This window comes from Salvia hispanica, chromosome 3 (genome assembly GCF_023119035.1).
Source record: "Salvia hispanica cultivar TCC Black 2014 chromosome 3, UniMelb_Shisp_WGS_1.0, whole genome shotgun sequence".
NCBI lineage: Eukaryota > Viridiplantae > Streptophyta > Magnoliopsida > Lamiales > Lamiaceae > Salvia > Salvia hispanica.
Window position 1 is genome coordinate 42,588,435 of NC_062967.1, and position 21,345 is coordinate 42,609,779.

At 37.8% G+C, this 21,345-nt stretch overlaps 1 protein-coding gene and 1 pseudogene across 1 annotated transcript; both read right to left on the reverse strand.

Moving 5' to 3' along the window:
• Nucleotides 1-2,578: 2,578 nt before the first annotated feature.
• On the reverse strand, nt 2,579-4,642 carry LOC125210229 (dynamin-related protein 4C-like). The gene has a single exon (XM_048109797.1). It carries the CDS (start codon nt 4,640-4,642, stop codon nt 2,603-2,605), a length of 2,040 nt encoding a protein of 679 aa, XP_047965754.1. The 3' UTR covers nt 2,579-2,602.
• A 7,341-nt stretch (nt 4,643-11,983) lies between these two features.
• Nucleotides 11,984-14,008, reverse strand: LOC125210230 (annotated as a pseudogene).
• Nucleotides 14,009-21,345: the final 7,337 nt, after the last annotated feature.

Consider the following 21,345-nt stretch of genomic DNA (forward strand, 5'->3'; position numbering starts at 1 on the left):
CGACTACTACCCGCAGATCGTCCCCTGCGCCAGGCGAGCCGCGAAGAATCTGATAGCCAGGAAGAAGCAGCACTCTGTGGAGTGGATAAGCGACTTTTTGGAGATGGAGAAGCTCACGGACTACACGTGCAATCCTGAATACAGCACTAACTGGAACAAGCTAATGTCGGAGCAGGGCGGTTTCATGGCAAGTGTTCGCGCTAAAACTTCACCGGCGACCTTTACCTTGAGCAGATACGGAGAAGTTAAAGTAGGTCATCTGTGGAACGTGAACTCGGATGTGGTGCAGGCGGCGTATGATCTGAAGATGAAGATGGCGGCGTATTGGGATGTGGTGAAGGGAAGGATGGTGGATAACATGGTGCTGCACTTGCTCTTTAGCATTCAGAAGGTGGTGAACAAGGAGATGCAGAAGGAGATCATAAACGAGGTGATGGGGCCACAAGGGAATGGGCTGGAGAGGATGCTGGAGGAGCTGCCAGCGGTGTCGGAGAAGAGGAAGAAGCTGCACAGCAGCATCACATTGCTTAAGCAGGCCAAGGACATTGTTGCCGGTATCGTGGATAAGAGTTCTATCGATCTTGACTAGGTTTATTTAATTTGGATGTAATGAATTGTGATCGTATTATGGTATCCTAGTATTTTCCCCTAATTATGCTCATTGTGGGCTTTATTTAGGAATGTGTTAGTAGTATGGTATGTTAGTATGCTTCCGTTATGCTCGGTGTGAGCATTATCTATTAGGAGTAACTATGTGGCTTACCTGTGCTAGGCCTAGGACTATGTTTGGAGTGTTTGGTATGTCAGTTGGTAACTTGGTATAAGAGCATCCGCAATGGTAGGCTAGCCATCGGCTAGCCGATTGACGTGGCTAGCCGATCGGCTAGCCGAATCATTGGAGTAGGCTAGCGGGAAATCGGCCAAAATTTCGGCGTGGGCTAGCCGATCGCGTTGCGCTGGCCGATGCGCTGGCCGCCATTGTGGCGATGCCAGCGATCGGCCAGCGCTATTTTTTAATTTTTTTAATTTTTTTTTTTGAAAAAATATATAATGTATTTTTTAAATGTTTTTTTATGAATTTTTTTTTAATTATGTAATTTTTTAAATAGGCACACAGCGAGACCCCCGTTCGGCTAGCGGCAAACTATAATGGATTCAAAGCATACTAACATTTGTTAATGTATTTTTTAATAAATTAGTGAGGAGTAGAGTGGGGCGGTGGCTCGTGTGTGGAAGCCCGGATTTTATTTTATTATGTAATTTTTTTTTATTTTTGGTTAATGTACTTTTTTTATTTAAATAAAATTAACGAATTTTTTCCATATATGTGTCGTAAATTTAATTCCGTAAATGTAGTATATTTTGAATTATTTTTATTGCGGCTGGCCTAAATCTGATGTGGCAGGTGGTTTTTTTAGTGTTGCTGACGTGGCAGGGGAGAGAATGGCTGGCCTATGGCTGGCCTACCGACTATTGCGGATGCTCTAATGCTACTGCACTTTTGTGCTAATCTAATTGAGTACCTATTAATTTTCTCGTTTTCTTTATACAGTACTCCTATGTTTATTTCCCAAACTTTCTATAATTGTCACACAAATTACCTCATTCAAGATACATATAAATGGAAGTTTACACTGTCCAAATTTTTCGTAACACTCGCATACAAGTTTTTGGATGCAAATTCGATGGAATTGGAAGTTCATTGCATTTCTCTTCTTTGAAAATTTGAAAAAAATTTCAACAAATTTAATGGTCTTGTAAGAGAGAGGATATCGGTTTGGTTTTCGATTTTTCTCGTTGCTGATTATTTTCTAGTATTGCAATAGAAAAAAAGTGTTTTTGAATTGAGCTTATTCCATGTCATAAAAAAAATACTGTGTCAATCAATTTATCGAGTAATCTTAATTGGATAAATTCATGTGCAACATTAGGTGCCACATGGAATAAAATTAAGCATAAAAATAAGTCAAAATCTTTAATGATACACAAAATATAAGTTTAGTAGGAGTATTAGTTTTGAAACAAGTGTAATAACTAATTTGTTATGAATATGATAATTTTATATGAAATTAACTCCAAATAACATCTTTAGAAATTATCACTAAAGAGTACTAGTATATGGTATATTAGCAAATTTTAGTTATATTTTTCTTCAATTCTATAGTTTTAGCTGGGGTATTTGTAAGAAACTGTTAATACAATATTCTCACAATTTTGTAACCACTTTTTTTATCAAGGTATTTATAAAAGAAAATCAAGTGATGCATTGGCCGAAGATTCATTTTCCTTGTAAAAATTAGAGCTCTCACATACATTCAAAACGGCACATCCTTCAGTAAATTCGGATTCAGAATATTTATCAGATGCTGATAGTTTTCAATTTTATTTGTGTTGCACTATTTTAATTTAGCTAAAACCATGAATTTAGTATTGTGAATGATTCAAATATCTAAAAAACATACTCCATATATAAAGCCACGACTACAAAAGAGAGAAAAGAAGTGACTGCTAAATAAAAAGAGACATAGGTAACAACATATTCATGGATGATTCAAAACAAACTTGGAGCTGAAATGAGGCTAAATAAGCAAAGCTAGTGAAGTTAAGCAGAAATGTTGTCCATCATGGTAGCAACAATATCCTTACTCTGCTTGAGCAAGGCAATGCTGCTATGCAACTTGCTCCTCTTCTCCGACAGTGACGGCGACTCCTCCAGCATCCTCTCGAGCCCATTCCCTTGCGGCCCCATCACTTCATCGATGATCTCCTTATCCACCTCCTTGTTCACGAGCTTCTGTACACTAAACAGCAAGTGCAGCACCAGATTATCAACCATCCGCCTCGTCACAACCTCCCAATACGAAACCATCCTCATCTTCAGATCATACGCCACCCGCACCTCATCCTCATTTTGATCCCAAAGATGCTCAACATGAACATCCCCAAACCTGCTCACCTTCGCCTCCGTGCACTTGCCCCGGACCTTCTCCATGAACCCGCCCTGCTCTGCCATCAGCTTGTTCCACGAGGCCGTGTACTCCCCATTGCACGTGTAATCTGAGAGCTTCTCCATCTCAACCAAATCGCTTATGTACGCCTCCGACACCTCCTTCTTCCTCCATATCAGATTCTGCGCAGCCCGCCTCGTGCAAGATATGAGCTGAGGGTAGTTATCGCAATGCTGTACCAGCACTGCAATAACTACATTCTGCACATAGCTCCACATCCTCTCAGCACAATCAAACGGCGTACCCGACACCTCCTTCACCTTCTTCGCCAACAAACTGCGGAAAGCCGATTTAGGGATGAAATTCGGCAGCCCCACTGACCGGCTCTCCTCCAACACTTTGATTTCATCAATAAGAAACTTCTCATTCCCGTCGTCAGTTTTTGCAGACCGCAGCTCCTCCGAGTACTTGTTCATCATCTCCGCTAATCTCGCAGTAGCGTGCATATCATCATCAGTTGGGTACTCATCAAACTCCCCCCGCAACAGAATCTTCCTGAGAGATTCCCTCGCACTCCCTAGAATGTTCATGAAGGCCGTCATCGCCTCACCAACAGAGCTCATATTCTTAGGCATTTTGTTGAGCTCTTCCACATTGGCAGAGAGCTTCTCGTTGATTTTGCGAACAATGTCAGGCAAGCATTTCACGATAATGTTGGCCTGAATCGCAGTCAGGCGTGCAGCCAAAGCCGGAATTCCAACAATTGACTTGTCAATCCTGGCAAGCATGGGATTCGTCTCAAACAGCCGCGCCTCCTTAGCCCGAGCCTCATCGTAGGACTCATCGCCGACGCGGTTGATGACGCAGACGTATCCAAGGCCGATGTTGACATCGTCGGCGACGATCTTCTCCAGCAGCCCCTCCGCATTTTTATCAGCCTTTGTTACTACGGCGAGCGTCCTCTGCCCCGTCTTATCCACTCTCTGCGACATCTTGATGGACTCGCAAGTAGGGAAATCGACGCCGGCTGACAGCACATTCAGAATTATACTCTCCTCCGGAGTTATGTAATTCATGATAATGCTGGAGATCTGTTCGGAGATATCCTCCGGCTGGCCTTTCACCGGGACCCTTGTAATCCCGGGGAGATCGATCATGGTGAGATCGGGGACGCCTTTCTTCTTGACGACGAGAGTTAATGGAGTGTTGGAGATGCCCTTCCCTTGTCCGGCTATCTCTTGAGTAGCGTAGTTTATCACATTCACAACATTTTCTTCATCTGTCTGGACGGTTCTCCCGTTGAATTCTAGAAACAACTGAGGCTCGGGGCTTGTGTGATTCTTGAGGCTCATGATTAGAGGGACGCGGGTGCAAATGCCGTCGCCGCGGGGGAGGCGGATGCCGGCGAGGGACTCGAGGACGCTGGACTTGCCGGAGGACTGGTCGCCGACCACGACGATGGTGGGGAGCTGGATGCCCTCCTGCATGATCTTCAGGTGGCGGAGGCGGTCCACGGCGTCGAGGAGTGGCCGGATGCGGTCGTTGTAGGACGACACGAGAGGGGCGGCCGTGGGTGGAGATGATCCAACGACATCTTGAGAGACGCTCACCAGAGAGAGGCTCTGGTGAAATTCGCTTGAGCTTTGAGACTTTGTCTCTAGTAAACTAGCTTTGAAAACACCTTTGCGTCCCATTTTTTTCATGAGAAAGGCTAGTGTATTGTGTGTATGGTCCACGGTGTTATGTATAATTGAGAGTAGGAAATTCTTCATTTTATAGGGTTTTACTTTTTCGTCGTTGAGTGAGACAGATTAGTGGGGTGGTAATTAGCAAGTTAATGGAAAAAGTGGGAAGCGGTTAATTAGGTAGTGGACTAGTGGAGGAGTAATTACTTTAGGTAGTGGAGAATCTAAATTCAATTCAATTTATTTTTATTTTTATGTTTATTTTTAATTTATCAGTTAGATAGTGATGCAAGAGAAAATCCTTCAATTTGTCCAATTAGTGGCAAGATGTCGAAAATCTATGGCAAACTGGAAAAAATACCTTATTATATTCTATGTATAATTATTCTGAATGCTCATATTTTGAAATAATTAAATTATTAGTAGTATTTATAATTTCTATATTTATTCTAATGTCATTCATGATTCATTATGGGGTTGCAGAAATTTATCCCATAAAATACCGTATTTTGTAAACTTACAACTAACTGACCATGCAAAAAGCTAACTATGGATTATCTCAATTTCAGAATATGAATAGTCGTATAGATATAGGCTAGGCATGATTATTATGAAGAGTCACCTGATTTTCTCATCATTCATCCGGCAGGAGTCACCTCATTCTCTGACTCGTGCATGGGAAGGTAGTAAGTCATTTATTTGTATAAATTAATTTTGAAAAAATTGATCAGATTAATTTGTACTCCACTATTTAATTTGTAAGTCATTACTCCACTAATTAATTTGTACTCTTTTTATTTGTAAAAATATTGTGTGCTAATTTCTTGCATTTTTGTTTTATTAATAAGTTTTTATTTGAATATGATATTTTAATTATTTATTTTATATACTTCTAAGATATCACAATTTGTATGCATCTATATTAATATAAAAAGTCTTAATAGTCATTTAAATTGTCAAATCTTTTCAAATTGTAATTAATATTATAAGATTTGATATTAGAAGACAATATTTTATGCATGAATGAGATAATTAATAATAAATTAAAATTTTGTAGTTTAATAATTTAATTTCAAACGTTATTCGACTAATCAAAATTTGATTAAAAATTATGATTAAAATGACTACAATACCATATAAAATTATACTAATATTCAATATGAAATTCATTATATATTTATATTATTATTATTTAAGTACCGGTTTATTGAAATTTCTACTTCCTTTATTGGATCTCATTCTTAGGCCAAATATCAGTAGTGACTCTGATTGCAGTGGAGTAAGAAGGGGCCGTGCCATGGAAGTGCCACAGTAGGAGGGGCTAGGGTCATGGAGGCATCGGAGAAGGAGAGAGTCGCAATTAGATCCTGAAAGTGTGAGAATATTTTTTTTAAATAGTGCTTGAATGTTGAAACGGTCGAATCGATTAGCAGTTTTCAGTCGAACCGCCCGATTTCACTGATTCTCAATTATCTAACGGTTTTAGATGCCAAACTGGACCGGAGAAGCAACCGGTTTGCGGCCAAACCGATCCAATATTTAAAACACTTTTTAGGTAGTGGGAGAGTGTTAGGACAGTCTACTGCAACATTAGTTTGATATAGTTTGCTTTGGGTCAAGTCCGCACGAATTTGTTTTTAGGTCACTCCTTAAATACCTCAAACTAATTGGGGTTGGACAGGAGTTATATACACCTTCCAACTTCCCTCACTCATCCGATGTGGGATGGGTTTGTAACCCAACAAACCTCCCCTCAAACCGAGACCACATCGGGAACGCAGTCGACACGAACCTGGGTCGTTCTAGCCCTGGCCCCTAGGTCATCCTGGGCCCGACACTAACCTAAGTCTTTCAGGGCCGACCCTAACCGGGGCTCATCCAGGCCTGACCCACAGCTGCTTGGGCTCTGATACCACTTGTTAGGACAGTCTACTGCAACATTAGTTTGAGATTGTCCGTTTTGGGTCAAGCCCGCACGGATTTGTTTTTGGGTCACTTCCAAAAGGCCTCAAATTAATTGGGTTGCACATGAATTTTATACACCTTCCAACTTCCCTCACTCATCCGATGTGGGATGTGTTTGTAACCCAACATGGAGTAGTTATTTATCTAAGCTATTCTTTATTTTTATTTTAATTTTATCTATATAACTTTTATTTTAGTGAATTTCAAAATTAGTCCTTGGAAAATGAGTTTGCACGTTTTAAGTCCATAAACTTGAAAAATATCACCACAAATCTCTGAAAAATTGTTAATCACATTTCAGGTCCTTCTCCACTACTCCCTCCGTCCCACTTTAGGGGTCCCGGTTTACCATTTTTAGGTGTCCCACCTTAGGAGTCCCAGTTGAAATATTCCTTAAATGGTATTAGGCCCCACATTCCACTAATCTTTTTCCACTCACATTTTATTATAAAACTAATATAAAAAAATAGGACCCACATTCCACTATCTTTTTTCACCAACTTTCCTTTACATTTCTTAATACCCGTGCCGAACTCAACCGGGACTCCTAAAGTGTGACGGAGAGAGTATTTTTTTTCATTTTACCACTGAACTCCTTTAGGGCATGCTTTATCTAACTTTTTCTTTTTATCTATCTCGCACTTTACTAATTATACATTAAAATACGTGTGTAACGAAATGTTCATACTTTTTCGGATGGAGAGAGTATTATTTTTTAGTTTTAATTTATACACCCTATGTCCTATAAAAATAGTCTACGATTTTCTATTTGGTTTGTCCCACAAAAATAGTCTCATTCTATATTTGGTTAGTTTTTTCTCTCTTTTTATGAGGTTGACCTCATTCTCTACTAGCAACTTTTATTAGCCTTCCACTTTATCTCTCTCTTACTCCACTAATTTCGCATTAAAACTCCTATTATCCTCCAAATCTATATTTTATTGGACGGAGAAAATATAAAAATACAATATGCTTACATGCATATAATTAGATAATAAGTCAAAAATAGGCATTACATTTTTGAAAGTATACTACTATAAGTAATATTATGTACAAGACTGAATTACTTTAAAGTACAAGTAAACATATTAAACTTTTAAAATTATTTATAATATTATTTTAATAGATTAAAAATTAATTTATTTGTGATTAAAATATTAAGAAAAAAACTACATATAATACTATTATTAGTAGTATTTTGTGTATATGCTATAACAAAAATAAAAAAGATTGCATTATTGTGTATTTACTTAAACATACTTAATTAGCTAAAGTAACATTTGGATCTAATATTATTGATGTTAATTTTGTAGAGATGGATATTGTAATTCTTCAATCAAAGGGTCAGAAAGTATTAAGCAATGTTAGATTTTTCTGAGCTTAGGAAACTGACAATTCTTGCTCTGATACCATGGGAATGGATCCCCTGCAGTGGAGAATTCCACAGCACCTCATGCTGTGCATGAAACGCAAGCATCAATTCATCAAACGACAGGCAATAAGTTGGCCAAATTGCATTTTATTCATTTACTATACTTTTATTGTTATTTAATATTAATTCAATAAATTCAATTATTAAATGACTTAAAAATGATGATTAATAAAACATATATTAAAAATTCAATATATACTAGTATCACTAAATTGTGTATTAATCATGACAAAATAATCATATAAAAATATTAATTAACAATGTGTAAAAGTCAAATATGAAATCTAACGAAATAAAATGCAATTTGGCCAACTTATTACTTGTCGTTTGATGAATTGATGCCTGCGTTTCATGCACAGCATGAGGTGCTGTGGAATTCCCCACTGCAGGGGATCCATTCCCCTGATACCATATAGGATGGTAACAGAGAGGAGATATAGATAATTGATAGTGAAGTAATTATAGATAGAGATTGGTTAAGATAATTTTATTGTATATATTAAATTATTTAAGGGGTTTAAATTGTCTCCTTTTATACGGAAAATTATGTGCTTTACAAGGAATAAATCAATTACATATTTTTTGCGCATCAATTAGCATGAATTGTCCGTGGATCATGTAGTTGAGATATCTTGTTCACCATATGTCGAGAAATAGAATCAATCTTCGTGATTGATATCTTGTTGGCTATGCAGCGATATCATAATTACCTTATATAACCACAAAGCTTGTGAAGAATATGAGAAGAATCACATTTATTGCAGCTAAATAAATTGGCACCAACAATTTCTTCAACATGCCTACCTTATTCTTTTGGACTATGCAAACATAATATTTGTGAAAAGAAAAGAACTACTCTATTATTTGTAATTTAGAACACATGTTTAAACAATTTAACCAAAACTACTGCACTATATTCTAGAGTTAATATACGTGGGGGCAGTAGTGGACGTAAGAATTTAAAATATTTGCACTATATTTCAAACTTAATCTACATGGACAGTGGTGGACTTAAGAATTTTAAATTGGGATTAATTCACATAACACAAGGAAAAAAAATTATATACAAAGACGAAAAGATAGAAACTAGTAGTACTATCGAATAGCTTTAGGAATCAAACTCGGACCTTTGAATCAAATTATTCTATAAACTATTCCTAGATAATCTTTGTACACTAAAATTAGAATAAATAAATTCATAGATACATAATATACTATATGTAGAACTAAAATTGTTGGGGATCTCCAACAAGGAGGGGTAAAGTAATTTAACTAATCTTCAAAGAAGAAAAGTAAATAAAAGAGGTATATCTGCTATTTATACTATTTTAAAAATTACACATTTTAAAAAGAAAAGGTATATAAAAGAAAATTTATTTTCTAAACTAAAATAACAGTATAAAATGCATTCCAAAACATAAAGGTATAATAACTTGTCAAATACCTTTTCCCTTGGAGAAAGAGTGTTCATGAAAATAAGATTAGTTATAAGATTTTACCTCTCCATTGATGGAGAGGAGAGGTAAAAATACATCTCCAAAATGGGAAAAATATATAATATTTTCTCAAATGCCTTTTTCAATAATTTTCATGAAAAAAGGTAAATATAGTACTTATAAGTTATAAGAGTCCCCATGTCCATTTACCTCTCCCCTTGAATATGTTCTAAACGGAGTAATCCATTGTATTTAGATTTTGATGTGGCAAATAAGCTACCAAATAAACAAAAAAAAAAAAAAAAAAGAAAAAAAAAAAAGAAAAGAGTCGTGAAAGCTGATCGACGAAACCACAATGTAAGAGATACGAATTTTTTCCGATTATTTCAAAGCTACAAAATGGTGGTTTTTACTAATTAAAAGCTACAAGATGGTATTATACATTTATCACATCAAGAGTACTAGCTAAATTATACTCTTATTAGTGGTTAGCTAGAACTCGACTAATAGTTCTTACTAAATTCCATGATTGATTCTGCGAATGCATACTAATAGTGATTTTACACTCAATGCATTAGGATTACTTATTTTTATTGATTATTGTGTGATTTAAGAATGCTTTCCGGCTAAACTATTTTTACTAAAATTTTAAAGAGTAATGATTTAGACCCCTATGTGTCTTTGACATAAGATTAATTCAAATATAGACTAATATACTCTAATTGGATTATACATGCCAAATCAAATTAGATATATATCTGTATTGATTTTAGCTAAATTGTAATATTGTTTTCGTTAATGCATTAGATTAGACTTTATTTTTACAAATATTAGGCAGATTTTTATATTTTTCTAAGTAGTAGTATTAGGAAGCTAGTATATTTTATTACTATATTATTTTTATATCTTAATTATATTCGCAATGTGCTTTGTATAAGTTTGATTTTCTTTCTAGTTTTTATACTTTTTATATATCATTAGTTAGTTTGTATTTTAATTTTTATATTAGATAACTCCGTATTTTGTATTTTATTGTTTATTTTGTGATTATAATATTGTTAGTTTTACAGAATATGACTTGTTTTCTTAATTGTGCTATAAAATAAGTAACTATTTTAATTTTATATTATGTATGACTTTGAAATTGAACATTATGGTGATAATAATATTACTAAACTTAAATTAGTAATATTACTCTATATAATATTACTAAACTTAATAGTAATATTATATAGAGTAAAGACTAAAATTGGCCCTGAATATATGCCCATTTTATGATTTTGGTTCTAAACTTTATCTTTTGAATTTTTTGGTCTTGTACATTTCAAATCGAATCACAATTGGTCCTCCGTTAACAATTACGTTAGTGAAGTGGAGCCAAGAAGCCTAATAGTACTATTTTATAAAAGAAATTTGACGAGTTTAGAACATATGATTTTATTTTTATCGAGGTTCAATTGTAACGTTTCAGAAATTAAGGATATATAGACATGGGCGGACCCAAGTATAGTTGGGGAGGGGCTTAAGCTCTCAATGAATATTTTTTTTTACTTTTTTCTATTAATTGTTTTTAAAATTTATTCAAATTTGGTGTAAATTATAGTTAAAAGCCCCTACAAATTATCTACATTACTCAAATGTATACTCTAAAATAAAATTTAGAAATTCCAGCCCCTATCGATAAATATTTCTGCGTCCGCCACTGTATATAGAGATTAAATTTTGGAAAGAACAAATATTAATTATGTAGACTTAGTAATTTATTTAAATTAAAATTATAAAAACTAATTTGATAAGAAATCCATTATAAATTATTTGCTGATAAATATATCTTACTTTATTAGATCGATAAATGAACACTAAATATATAGATGGAATTACACTATTTTAAAACTTTGAGTACGTGACTTTAAATAAATGAAAGAAAGATGAGATTAAAAAAAATATTGTCAATCATAAATATAATAAAGGTCGTATGCTAACAAAATAATTGAATACACATAATTAGAGCAATGTCCTTAATTAAGTATATTAATGAATAATTTAATGTAAGGGTAATAAAGTATATAAACATAACATCATTTTAAATACAAATAATAATATAATGTACAATTACTACTTTAACCTTATTATGTCTTAGACGTTAGGTCTCCAAAACATTTTTGAATTTTCAAATACCATAATTTAGTTGGATCTTACCAATATTAACAAATTCCACTAATCCAATTTTAATTTATAAATATTTATTTGAGGCTTTCGAGCGTATGTGTGTATTTATTAAAAAGGCTTAAATATCTCGTTTTTTTACGTAAATACATTTCAAATTAGTTGAAGATCAATGCACCTAAAACAGCTTTTATCACTTATAATGTACTCCATATAAATAAAAAAATTGAGGTGAAAAAAGGAGATAAGATCGCAAATTTTATTTTGAAACTAACGATTGAGATGACATAGTTATTAGATAGGGAAAACATATATATAGTATCCCATTATTAGAAAAGCTGAGATTGGGGTTCATAAATTGCCAGATATCTTATCCATAATACCAGCAACGATATCGTTTGACTGCTTGAGCAATGTGATGCTGCTGTGCAGCTTCTTCCTCTTCTTGGACAGCGCCGGCAACTCCTCCAGCATCTTCTCCAGCCCATTCCCCTGTGGCCCCATCACCTCATTTATTATCTCCTTTTGCATCTCCTTGTTCACCACCTTCTGAATGCTGCAGAGCAAATGCAGCACCAAGTTATCCACCATTCTCCCCTTCACCACATCCCAATACGCCGCCATCTTCATTTTCAAATCATACGCCGCCTGCACCACATCCGAGTTAAGGCCCCACAGGTGAGATATGTATACTGTTCCGAATTTGCTCACTGCTGTCGATGAAGATCTAGAGCGAACCGCTGACATGAAACCGCCCTGCTCCGACATTAGCTTGTTCCAGTTAGTGCTGTATTCAGGATTGCACGTGTAGTCCGTGAGCTTCTCCATCTCCAAAAAGTCGCTTATCCACTCCACAGAGTGCTGCTTCTTCCTGGCTATCAGATTCTTCGCGGCTCGCCTGGCGCAGGGGACGATCTGCGGGTAGTAGTCGCAGTGCTGCAGCAGGACGGAGATCACCACCGTCTCTATGTAACTCCATATCTTCTCCGCACACTCAAACGGTGCCACTGATATCTCCTTCATCTTCTTCCCCAGCAGACTGCGGAACGCGGATTTGGGGATAAAATTGGGAAGCCCCACTGAACGGCTCTCCTCTAAAGCCTTCATTTCATCCGCCAAAAATTTTCCGTTGGGGTCGGATTTCGTAGACCTCAGCTCATTGGAGAATTTGTTGAGCATTTCCGGGAGTTTACTAGTGTCATGCTTACCAACATCGAGATTCTCATCATACTCACCCTGCAACAAGATCTTCCTCAATGAATCCCTGGCAGAGTCAAGGATGTTCATGAATCCAGTCATCGCATCCGTAATTGAGCTCAAATGCTTAGGCATTTTATTCAGCTCCTCCACATTGGCTGAGAGCTTCTCGTTGATTTTTCGGACGATCTCCGGCAAGCTTTTCACGATAATGCTGGCCTGAATCATCGTCAGCCTCTCTGCCAAAGCAGGAATCCCAACGATGGACTTGTCGATCCTCGCAAGCAGGGGATTCGTCTCGAACAGCCTCTCCTCTTTAGCCCGGGCCTCTTCGTACGTCTCATCGCCAATGCGGTTGATGACGCAGACGTATCCGAGGCCGATGTTCACGTCGTCTGCTGTGATCTTCTCCAGCAGCCCCTCCGGCGACTTATCAGACTTTGTCACGACGGCCAGAGTCCTCTGCCTGTTTTGTCCACTCTCTGCGACATCTTGATCGATTCGCACGTCGGGAAATCGACGCCGGCTGAGAGTACATTCAGAATTATGCTCTCATCCGGCGTTATGTACTTCATTATTATGTCTTGGATCTGTTCGGAGATATCCTCCGGCTGGCCTTTCACGGGAACCCTAGTAATCCCGGGGAGATCGATCATGGTGAGATCGGGGACGCCTTTCTTCTTGACGACGAGAGTCAAGGGAGAGTTGGAGATGCCCTTCCCTTGCCCGGCAATCTCCTGAGTAGCGAAGTTGATCTCGTTGACGATGTTTTCTTCATCAGTTAATACGGTTTTGCCGTTGAATTCGATGGAGAGCTGGGGCTCGTTATTAGAGGCTCATTATTAGAGGTACTCTTGTGCAGATGCCGTCGCCGCGGGGGAGGCAGATGCCGGCGAGGGACTCGAGGACGCTGGACTTTCCGGAGGACTGATCGCCGACGACGACGATGGTGGGGAGCTGGATGCCCTCCTGCATGATTTTGAGGTGGCGGAGAGTGTCCACGGTGTCGAGGAGAGGGCGGATCTTTTGGTTGTAAGGGGAAACGATGGGAGCGTCGTGAGTGATCATTAATGGAGGTGGAGGTGCTTCATCTTCTTGTTTGTCAGATTGATGGAGGTGGAATTTGGAAATCTTGAGGAGGTTCATCTTGGGCACGGACTCTACTGTAGATGATGACATTTCGTCTTTAGGATCGAAGAGAGATTGAAAGGTAGAGGAGTTTGATAATTGATTAGGAGGCAGGTTGTGATTTTATAGAGCAATGAGAGTAAGGTGGTGGATTCTTTTACATGCACTCTAGTTTTACTACGTACTGCTTTAATTTATGAATAAATGTACTCTACCTTTACTTGAGCATACATTATAAAGGAACGCCCACAAATAGATTGTACTGATGCACTCTAGTTACTATTTTAAATTTATACACCAAAGTCCCCAAAGTAGTTGAGTTTTCGTAACACCCTAATTTTTGAATCTTAATTTTTTTTTTCAATTAAATGCCATGAACTCTGTAGATTAAAGGATGGGTGAAATTATTAAATGATTTTATTTGGTAACCTAAATTTGATTTGGAGTTGAGATTTGGGTTGATCGAGTCCATTCCGTTGAATATGTGACGTGGATGTTGAATAGTCAATATCGTTGAATATGTGACGTGACTGTTGAATAGTCAATTTCGTTGATTTGATGACGTGGCTGTTGGAATAATTGGTGCGGGTGAAATCTATTGGGGTAATTCAATTTCCTAAGGGTGAGTGAGATTAAATAGGTTCATCAATATTTATCTTACCCATCTTCTTTGGAAATTTCGACCATTATTATTTATTTGAAAGGAATTCTATTTTCTTGGATTTAATTAATTGCTTGGGATGTTTATCCAAATTAAATCCAAACCCGATTAGAGAAATTTCGAAATATGAGTCTCAATACGTTGACCTTTCGAGATGAGGGATTAATTATGCTGACCTTTCAAAATATGAGTTCGAGGCATGCAAATTTTTCGGAATATATTTATTCTCTCCATTTTTCTTATTATTTCCGTTCTAATAAAATTATAAATTGACTAAACTACCCATTAACTCAATTTCTCAAAAATTTCATACTACTCGCTAAGAATGTCCTAAAAATCAATATGGTATCTCATATTCTCACACCACAAATTATTTTCCCTTTTGAATTTATGAAACATGCTTAACGATTAGGAATTCAATGATTATTAAATTTGATACTTTAATTATATTTAACCTCATTTTCGTATTTTTGCCAAGGATTGTTTCTCCCACTTTAACCTCATTTAGTTAGTTAATCCATAAAAAAAATACTCCCTCCGTCCACAAAAAATAGATCACTTTATGTATGACACGTGTTTTAATGTAGAATTGGTAAAGTAAGAGAGATGAGGAGAAAAAGTAGGTAAAGTAAGAGAGATAGGGAGAAAAAGTGAGTAAAGTAGGAGAGAGAGAAGAAAAAGTGGGAAAAGTATGAGAGATAAATTTTCCATTTTAAGAAAGTGATCTATTTTTTGTGGACGTCCCAAAATAGCACAAGTGATCTATCGTTTATGGACGGAGGGAGTATATGTAAATTATCATCCACTACTACTTCCACAAAGCAACAACTAGAATACTAATTTTCCACAAAATACTTCCACAGAAGCATACTTCCACAAATACTTTCACAATAGCCCAATTTCACAAAATCATAGTTCCACAAAAGCATAAGTCATCCATGAGACGTGATCTTCAAAAGCATAGTTCCTCAAAAATAATACTCTACTACTTCCACAAAAGCATAGGTCATCCATGAACATGATCTTAGAAAACATAGCTCCTCAAAATACATTATCACTCCATTAGCTTCCGTGGAGTCAACTTCCTCCTCGTACATATTTTCGTTATACGTCTTCTAGATTTAGGCTTTCCTCCTCCATGCTATAAATCACTTGGCTGAATTTTTATTTTTACATTATTGTGAGTATAACATAACTGTCCCATGCTACAAATTATACACAGTTAATTCTTCATACCTTGATATATGTATGAATAAAGGCTAAATCAATCTAATATATTCTTCCAACATATAATATGATTTTTGCTGTAATTCAAAAATGCATTACAGTTCGTCCACCGACAAAAATTGCATTACTCTAATGAGCATGTCAGGATTGTCGGCGTCGACAGTATTAGTTTGATATTGTCCACTTTGGATCAAGCCCGCACGGATTTGTTTTTGGGTCACTCCCAAAAGGCATCAAACTAATTGGGGTTGGTCAGGAATTATACATACCTTCCAACTTCCCTCAAATGTCCGATGTGGGATAGGTTTGTACTAACAAATCTCCCCCTCAAACCGAAATCACATCGAAACACATAATGGGCTCCGACTCAGACGGATCGTCGGCCCCACTCAAACATGGGTCTCGCAAATCGGACCAGACCCGACGCCAACCTGGCTCTGATACCATGATAAGTCGTATTCTAAGCCTTGGTTACTGATCAGTATGTCGTGAAATGCATGTATTATCTGCAAAACAGTTGCTTAAGTGTGCAGGATTAAAGGATCCAAGTCAGTAGGAGACGATTCAGGTGACGCAAGTGAAAAGAGCGCTAGAAAGGGTGCAATACTGACCAGGATGCACGCCAGAGAAAAGGCTCGAGATGGAGAAGAAGGATAGGTTTGGGATGATCATTAACAAGGGCAGAAAAGTCAAATCGTGAAGGAAGTCTACTCTAAAAACAAGGGCAAGCCTCCCTATAAAAAGAGCCACTTGGAGAGAGAGAAAGAGTTCGGTTCGGAGTTCGCAAGCTCTCGGTTCTCATACACACTTAGTAGAATTCTCTCTAGAAGATCAGTCCTTCAGCATTATCCAATCTCTCGTTCCTCGCCACAGCTATGGTCACTTGACGTCCAAGAGTCTGCCGGAGAAATCATCGTTCTACCGTTCTAGCTAGTTTGTCGCAGTAGTATAGCAGTATCACCGCCCGGAGTGGCAAAACAATCGTTATTTTGCTTTCTAGTTTAATCTTTACCTGTTTTCGTCGTTGGATTTGTTGCAAACATTTATCGTTGTTGCCTTTTGAAGTACTTTGTGAAGATCCAATCGTTTAAGTTATGAAGTTTCTATTTCGCATGTCGCTTTGGTTCGAGTTTGCTTTATTCTGCCTAGGAAAGTTTGATCTAGTCGTTGCTTTTAATTTCTAAGTGTTTTCTTATCTGGAGTTGTTGATCTAAGGTTGTAGTTATGTTTCAGTCTAAGTTTTCGTGCATGAGTCTTTTGTTCTGCATTGTAATCACCACCTTGCATGTTAGTCAGTAGAGGTAAATTGCAGTTCCGCCGTTCATCTTAAGTTTGAGCATTTTAATCAATGGATCTTGAGTTTGAAGTTATGAATCTGAGTTTAGTCATGGAGTTTGTGTTTATATGATTTATGTTAATACTCGGTGAAGAAGAAAACGTCAAAATCAACTTTTGCCTTGGACCACTTTTACTTTTTAGTTACTTTTGCTTTTGTCTCCTACTTTTCAGTTGTACCTTCCAAACCTATCAGAAAGCCAAGCAGCCACCAGATATGCCTTGTTGTCTAAATTTCCTCTTTTAGTAACTGTCTACTTTTCACATGCCCTTGAGATACCTTGTCCCCTATTTTCACGAACACAGCCACATGCCTGTTACTTTCATGCCTACTAGCCAGTAGAGTACCATCTTTATTTCTCGCCTAGGTAAATCCCACCCCTAAAAGCGTGGTAGCTAACCAAAAACACCCAGGAATATCACCACAGTTATCCGAACGTGTCCATCCTTGTGGGATTCGACCCTTACCTCCATTATACTAATCAGTAGAAGTGGGTTGAGGAAATTTGTTTGATACCAGGCTCCGGTTATCGTGCCAACGACTCAACTAGGTCGAGAATCTCATCCCGATCAGTTGGATATACCCCCGCATTTACACACGTTGACCGAGACAAACCTGCACTTTCATACCACTTGTCAGGATTGTCGGCGTCGACAATATTAGTTTGATATTATCCGCTTTGGGTCAAGCCCGCACGGATTTGTTTTTGGGTCACTCCCAAAAGGCCTCAAACTAATTGGGGTTGGACAGTAATTATATACACCTTCCAACTTCCATCAAATGTCTGATGTGGGATAGGTTTGCAGAACCATCCACATATAAGGAAGTTGTTTCGGGCAGTGAGCGTGCTAGATGGCTCACTGCAATGGGAGAGGAGATGGAATCACTATGGAAAAATCTGACTTGGGAGCTGGTCAAACGGCCAAAGGGGAGGAAGATTGTTACTTGCAAATGGATATTCAAGAAAAAAGGAAGGGACCACAACAGATGAGGTGTTAGATACAAAGCTCGGCTAGTTGCAAGAGGGTTCACACAGAAGGAGGGGGTTGACTATAATGAGATATTCTCACCAGTGGTTCGACACACTTCCATCAGAGTGTTACTTGCGATAGTTGCACATTATGATTTGGAGCTTGAGCAACTAGATGTGAAGACGACTTTCCTACACGGATTGCTTGAGGAGGATATCTACATGACTCAGCCAGAGGGATTTGTGGTTCCAGGCAAGGAAGACTATGTTTGCAAGCTGAAGAAGTCCTTATATGGACTAAAGCAGCAAGAGTCCGTATCATTGTTGTGTATATCATAACAAAGCTGATGATGGTTCCATGGTCTATCTTGTTCTGTATGTGGATGATATGCTTATAGCTGCAAAGTCAGTCTGAAATTCAAAAATTGAAAGCTCACCTCAGTGCTGAGTTTGATATGAAGGATTTGGGTGCTGCAAATAAAATTCTAGGCATGGAGATATCTAGGAATAGAGAAAAGAAGAAGCTTTCTCTGTCACAGAAGAGCTACATTGAGAAGATCTTGTCAAGATTTGGTATGTCGACATCAAAGGCTATTGATACTCCGAGTGCCATAAATATTCATCTGTCATATGATCATGCACCTAAATCTGAAGCTGAGGAGGAGTACATGTCTCGAGTTCTGTACTCGAATGCTATTGGGAGTCTGATGTATGCTAAGGTCTGCACTAGGCCAGACATAGCACACGCTGTTAGTGTTGTTAGCAGGTTCATGGGGCAGCATGGGAATGAGCACTGGCATGCTGTAAAGAGGATCTTCCGCTACTTGAGAGGTACGTCTGATGTTGGTCTCGTTTATGGGAGTGATACTCACTGTTCTGTGATTGGTTATTCTGATTCTGATTATGCTGGAGATGTTGACGGTAGAAGATCTATGACTGGCTATGTTTTCACTCTTGGTGGTTCCGTTATTAGTTGGAAGGCAACTTTGCAGGCCGCAGTTACTTTGTCTACGACTGAAGCAGAGTATATGGCGTTGACATAAGCTGCTAAAGAGGGAATATGGCTGAAAGGACTGGTTGGTGATCTTGGTCTACATCAAGAGCAAGCTGTTGTGTTTTGTGACATTCAGAGCGCTATCTGTTTAGCCAAGGATCAAGTCCATCATGAGAGCTTGTCAGGATTGTCAGCGTCGGCAAACATTAGTTTGATATTATCCGCTTTGGGTCAAGCCCACACAGATTTTTTTTAGGTCACTCCCAAAAGGCCTCAAACTAATTGGGGTCAGGAATTATATACACCTTCTAACTTCCCTCAAATGTACGATGTGGGATAAGTTTGTACTAACAAACCTCCCCCTCAAACCGAGACCACATCGAAACACATAATGGGCTCCGACTCAGACGGATCGTCGGCCCCACTCAAACATGGGTCTCGCAAATCGGACCAGACCCGACGCCAACCTGGCTCTGATACCACTTGTCAGGATTGTCGGCGTCGGCAAACATTAGTTTGATATTGTCCGCTTTGGGTCAAGCCCGCACGGATTTATTTTTGGGTCACTCCCAAAAGGCCTCAAACTAATTGGGGTTGGACAGGAATTATATACACCTTCCAACTTCCCTCAAATGTCCGATATGGGATAGGTTTTTACTAACAGAACAATTGATTTTTTGTAATAATTTAACGGTGACTTGTTAATAAATTGAGTTTTCTCCTTTCCAAGAACATAACACTGTAAGTTTAAAGCAATTAAATTTCATACATCTACACCGATTTGACGAAGCAAGCTAGGGCGAAGTGCGGCGAAGAGTGGAAGCGAAGGTGGCGAAGGGTGGAGGCATAGACGGTGAAGAGGCGGTGGCGAAGTGGAGGGTGGAGGTAGAGGCGGAGGCGGCGTGAATGTGAGTATTTGAGAGAGAAGATTGTTTTTAGACGTGAATATGAGAATTTGAGAGAGGAGATTGTTTTTAGAGTTGTGAGAATTTGAGGGACTAGACTGAAATTTTTGAGCAATTGGGTTACAGGATAGTTTAGTCAATTTATAATTATTGGAAGGGAAATAATAAGAAAAATGGAGAGAATAAATATAAAAAGGTGAAAAACCCTTATTCCGAAAAATTCGTATGCCTCAAACCCATATTTCGAAAGGTGAGCGTAATTAATTCTTCATCTCGAAAGGTCAGCGTATTGAGACCCATATTGCGAAATTTCTCGTCTCGTCGAACCACAGGTTGTTTCTAGGAGATTTCGAAAATCTCCTATTAATTAGGAGGGGAAATTATTTTGTGAATTAAATTGATACCTTGTTTAATTCCCTCCGTGAAATTTAATTCAAATAATCCTAGCAAATCCTGCCATATCTAGGTAAATCTTGCCATATCCTATTTAAATTAGAATTTAAAAATCAAATCCTTTGGGGAGAAGCATAGAAATTGCCTACTCCTTCTTTTAATAGTGAGATTTATTATTTTATTCCACTTCGTGATATTTTATTCCACTCCGTGATATCTTTCTCTCCAAGTAAATTCCAAATTAATTCATATGCTAATTAATTAGCATAGAATTTGAAATCCCCCTTATTTTTCCCCACGCCAACTTCCCCCCATATCTTCACAAATCTCTTATTTATTTAATTGTGGGATTTAATTCTTGACCTCTATAAATACATGAGAGAAAACTAACCCTAGCCCCACTATCACACGCCTCTCTCTCCCTCATGCCACTTTTCTCTCCCACTGTCTCTCAATTTGTCTTCCATTTATTTTCAAGAATTCTTCATTCTATTGCATAGAATTGAAGTTGAAACTCAAGAATTGTTGAAGAATCAAAGCTAATACTTTGTCATACCGTTCGTTTTCATCAAGAAAAGGTACTTCTGATCCATCTTTTCTTATCTAACCGAGTAATCGGTATTCTTGAAACCCTCATGCATATAGATCGAGCGAAAAGAGAATTTGATTGATGGAAAGAATGTGGGTATGTGTGTGCGTCAGTGTGTGTGTGTGCGTGTGGGTGTATTGTGTGAGAACACTTGTGCATAACTATGTTTTGATTGTAGATCTGAAGTTCGAAGTATGAATAAATTAATATGATGAGCATGCCTTGGTTGTGAGAGTTAAGATAAAACAAATAACAGGTGAAAGGAACGTTTGGGGCATGCATGATTTTGGGTTAGTTGATTGAGACTGATTGA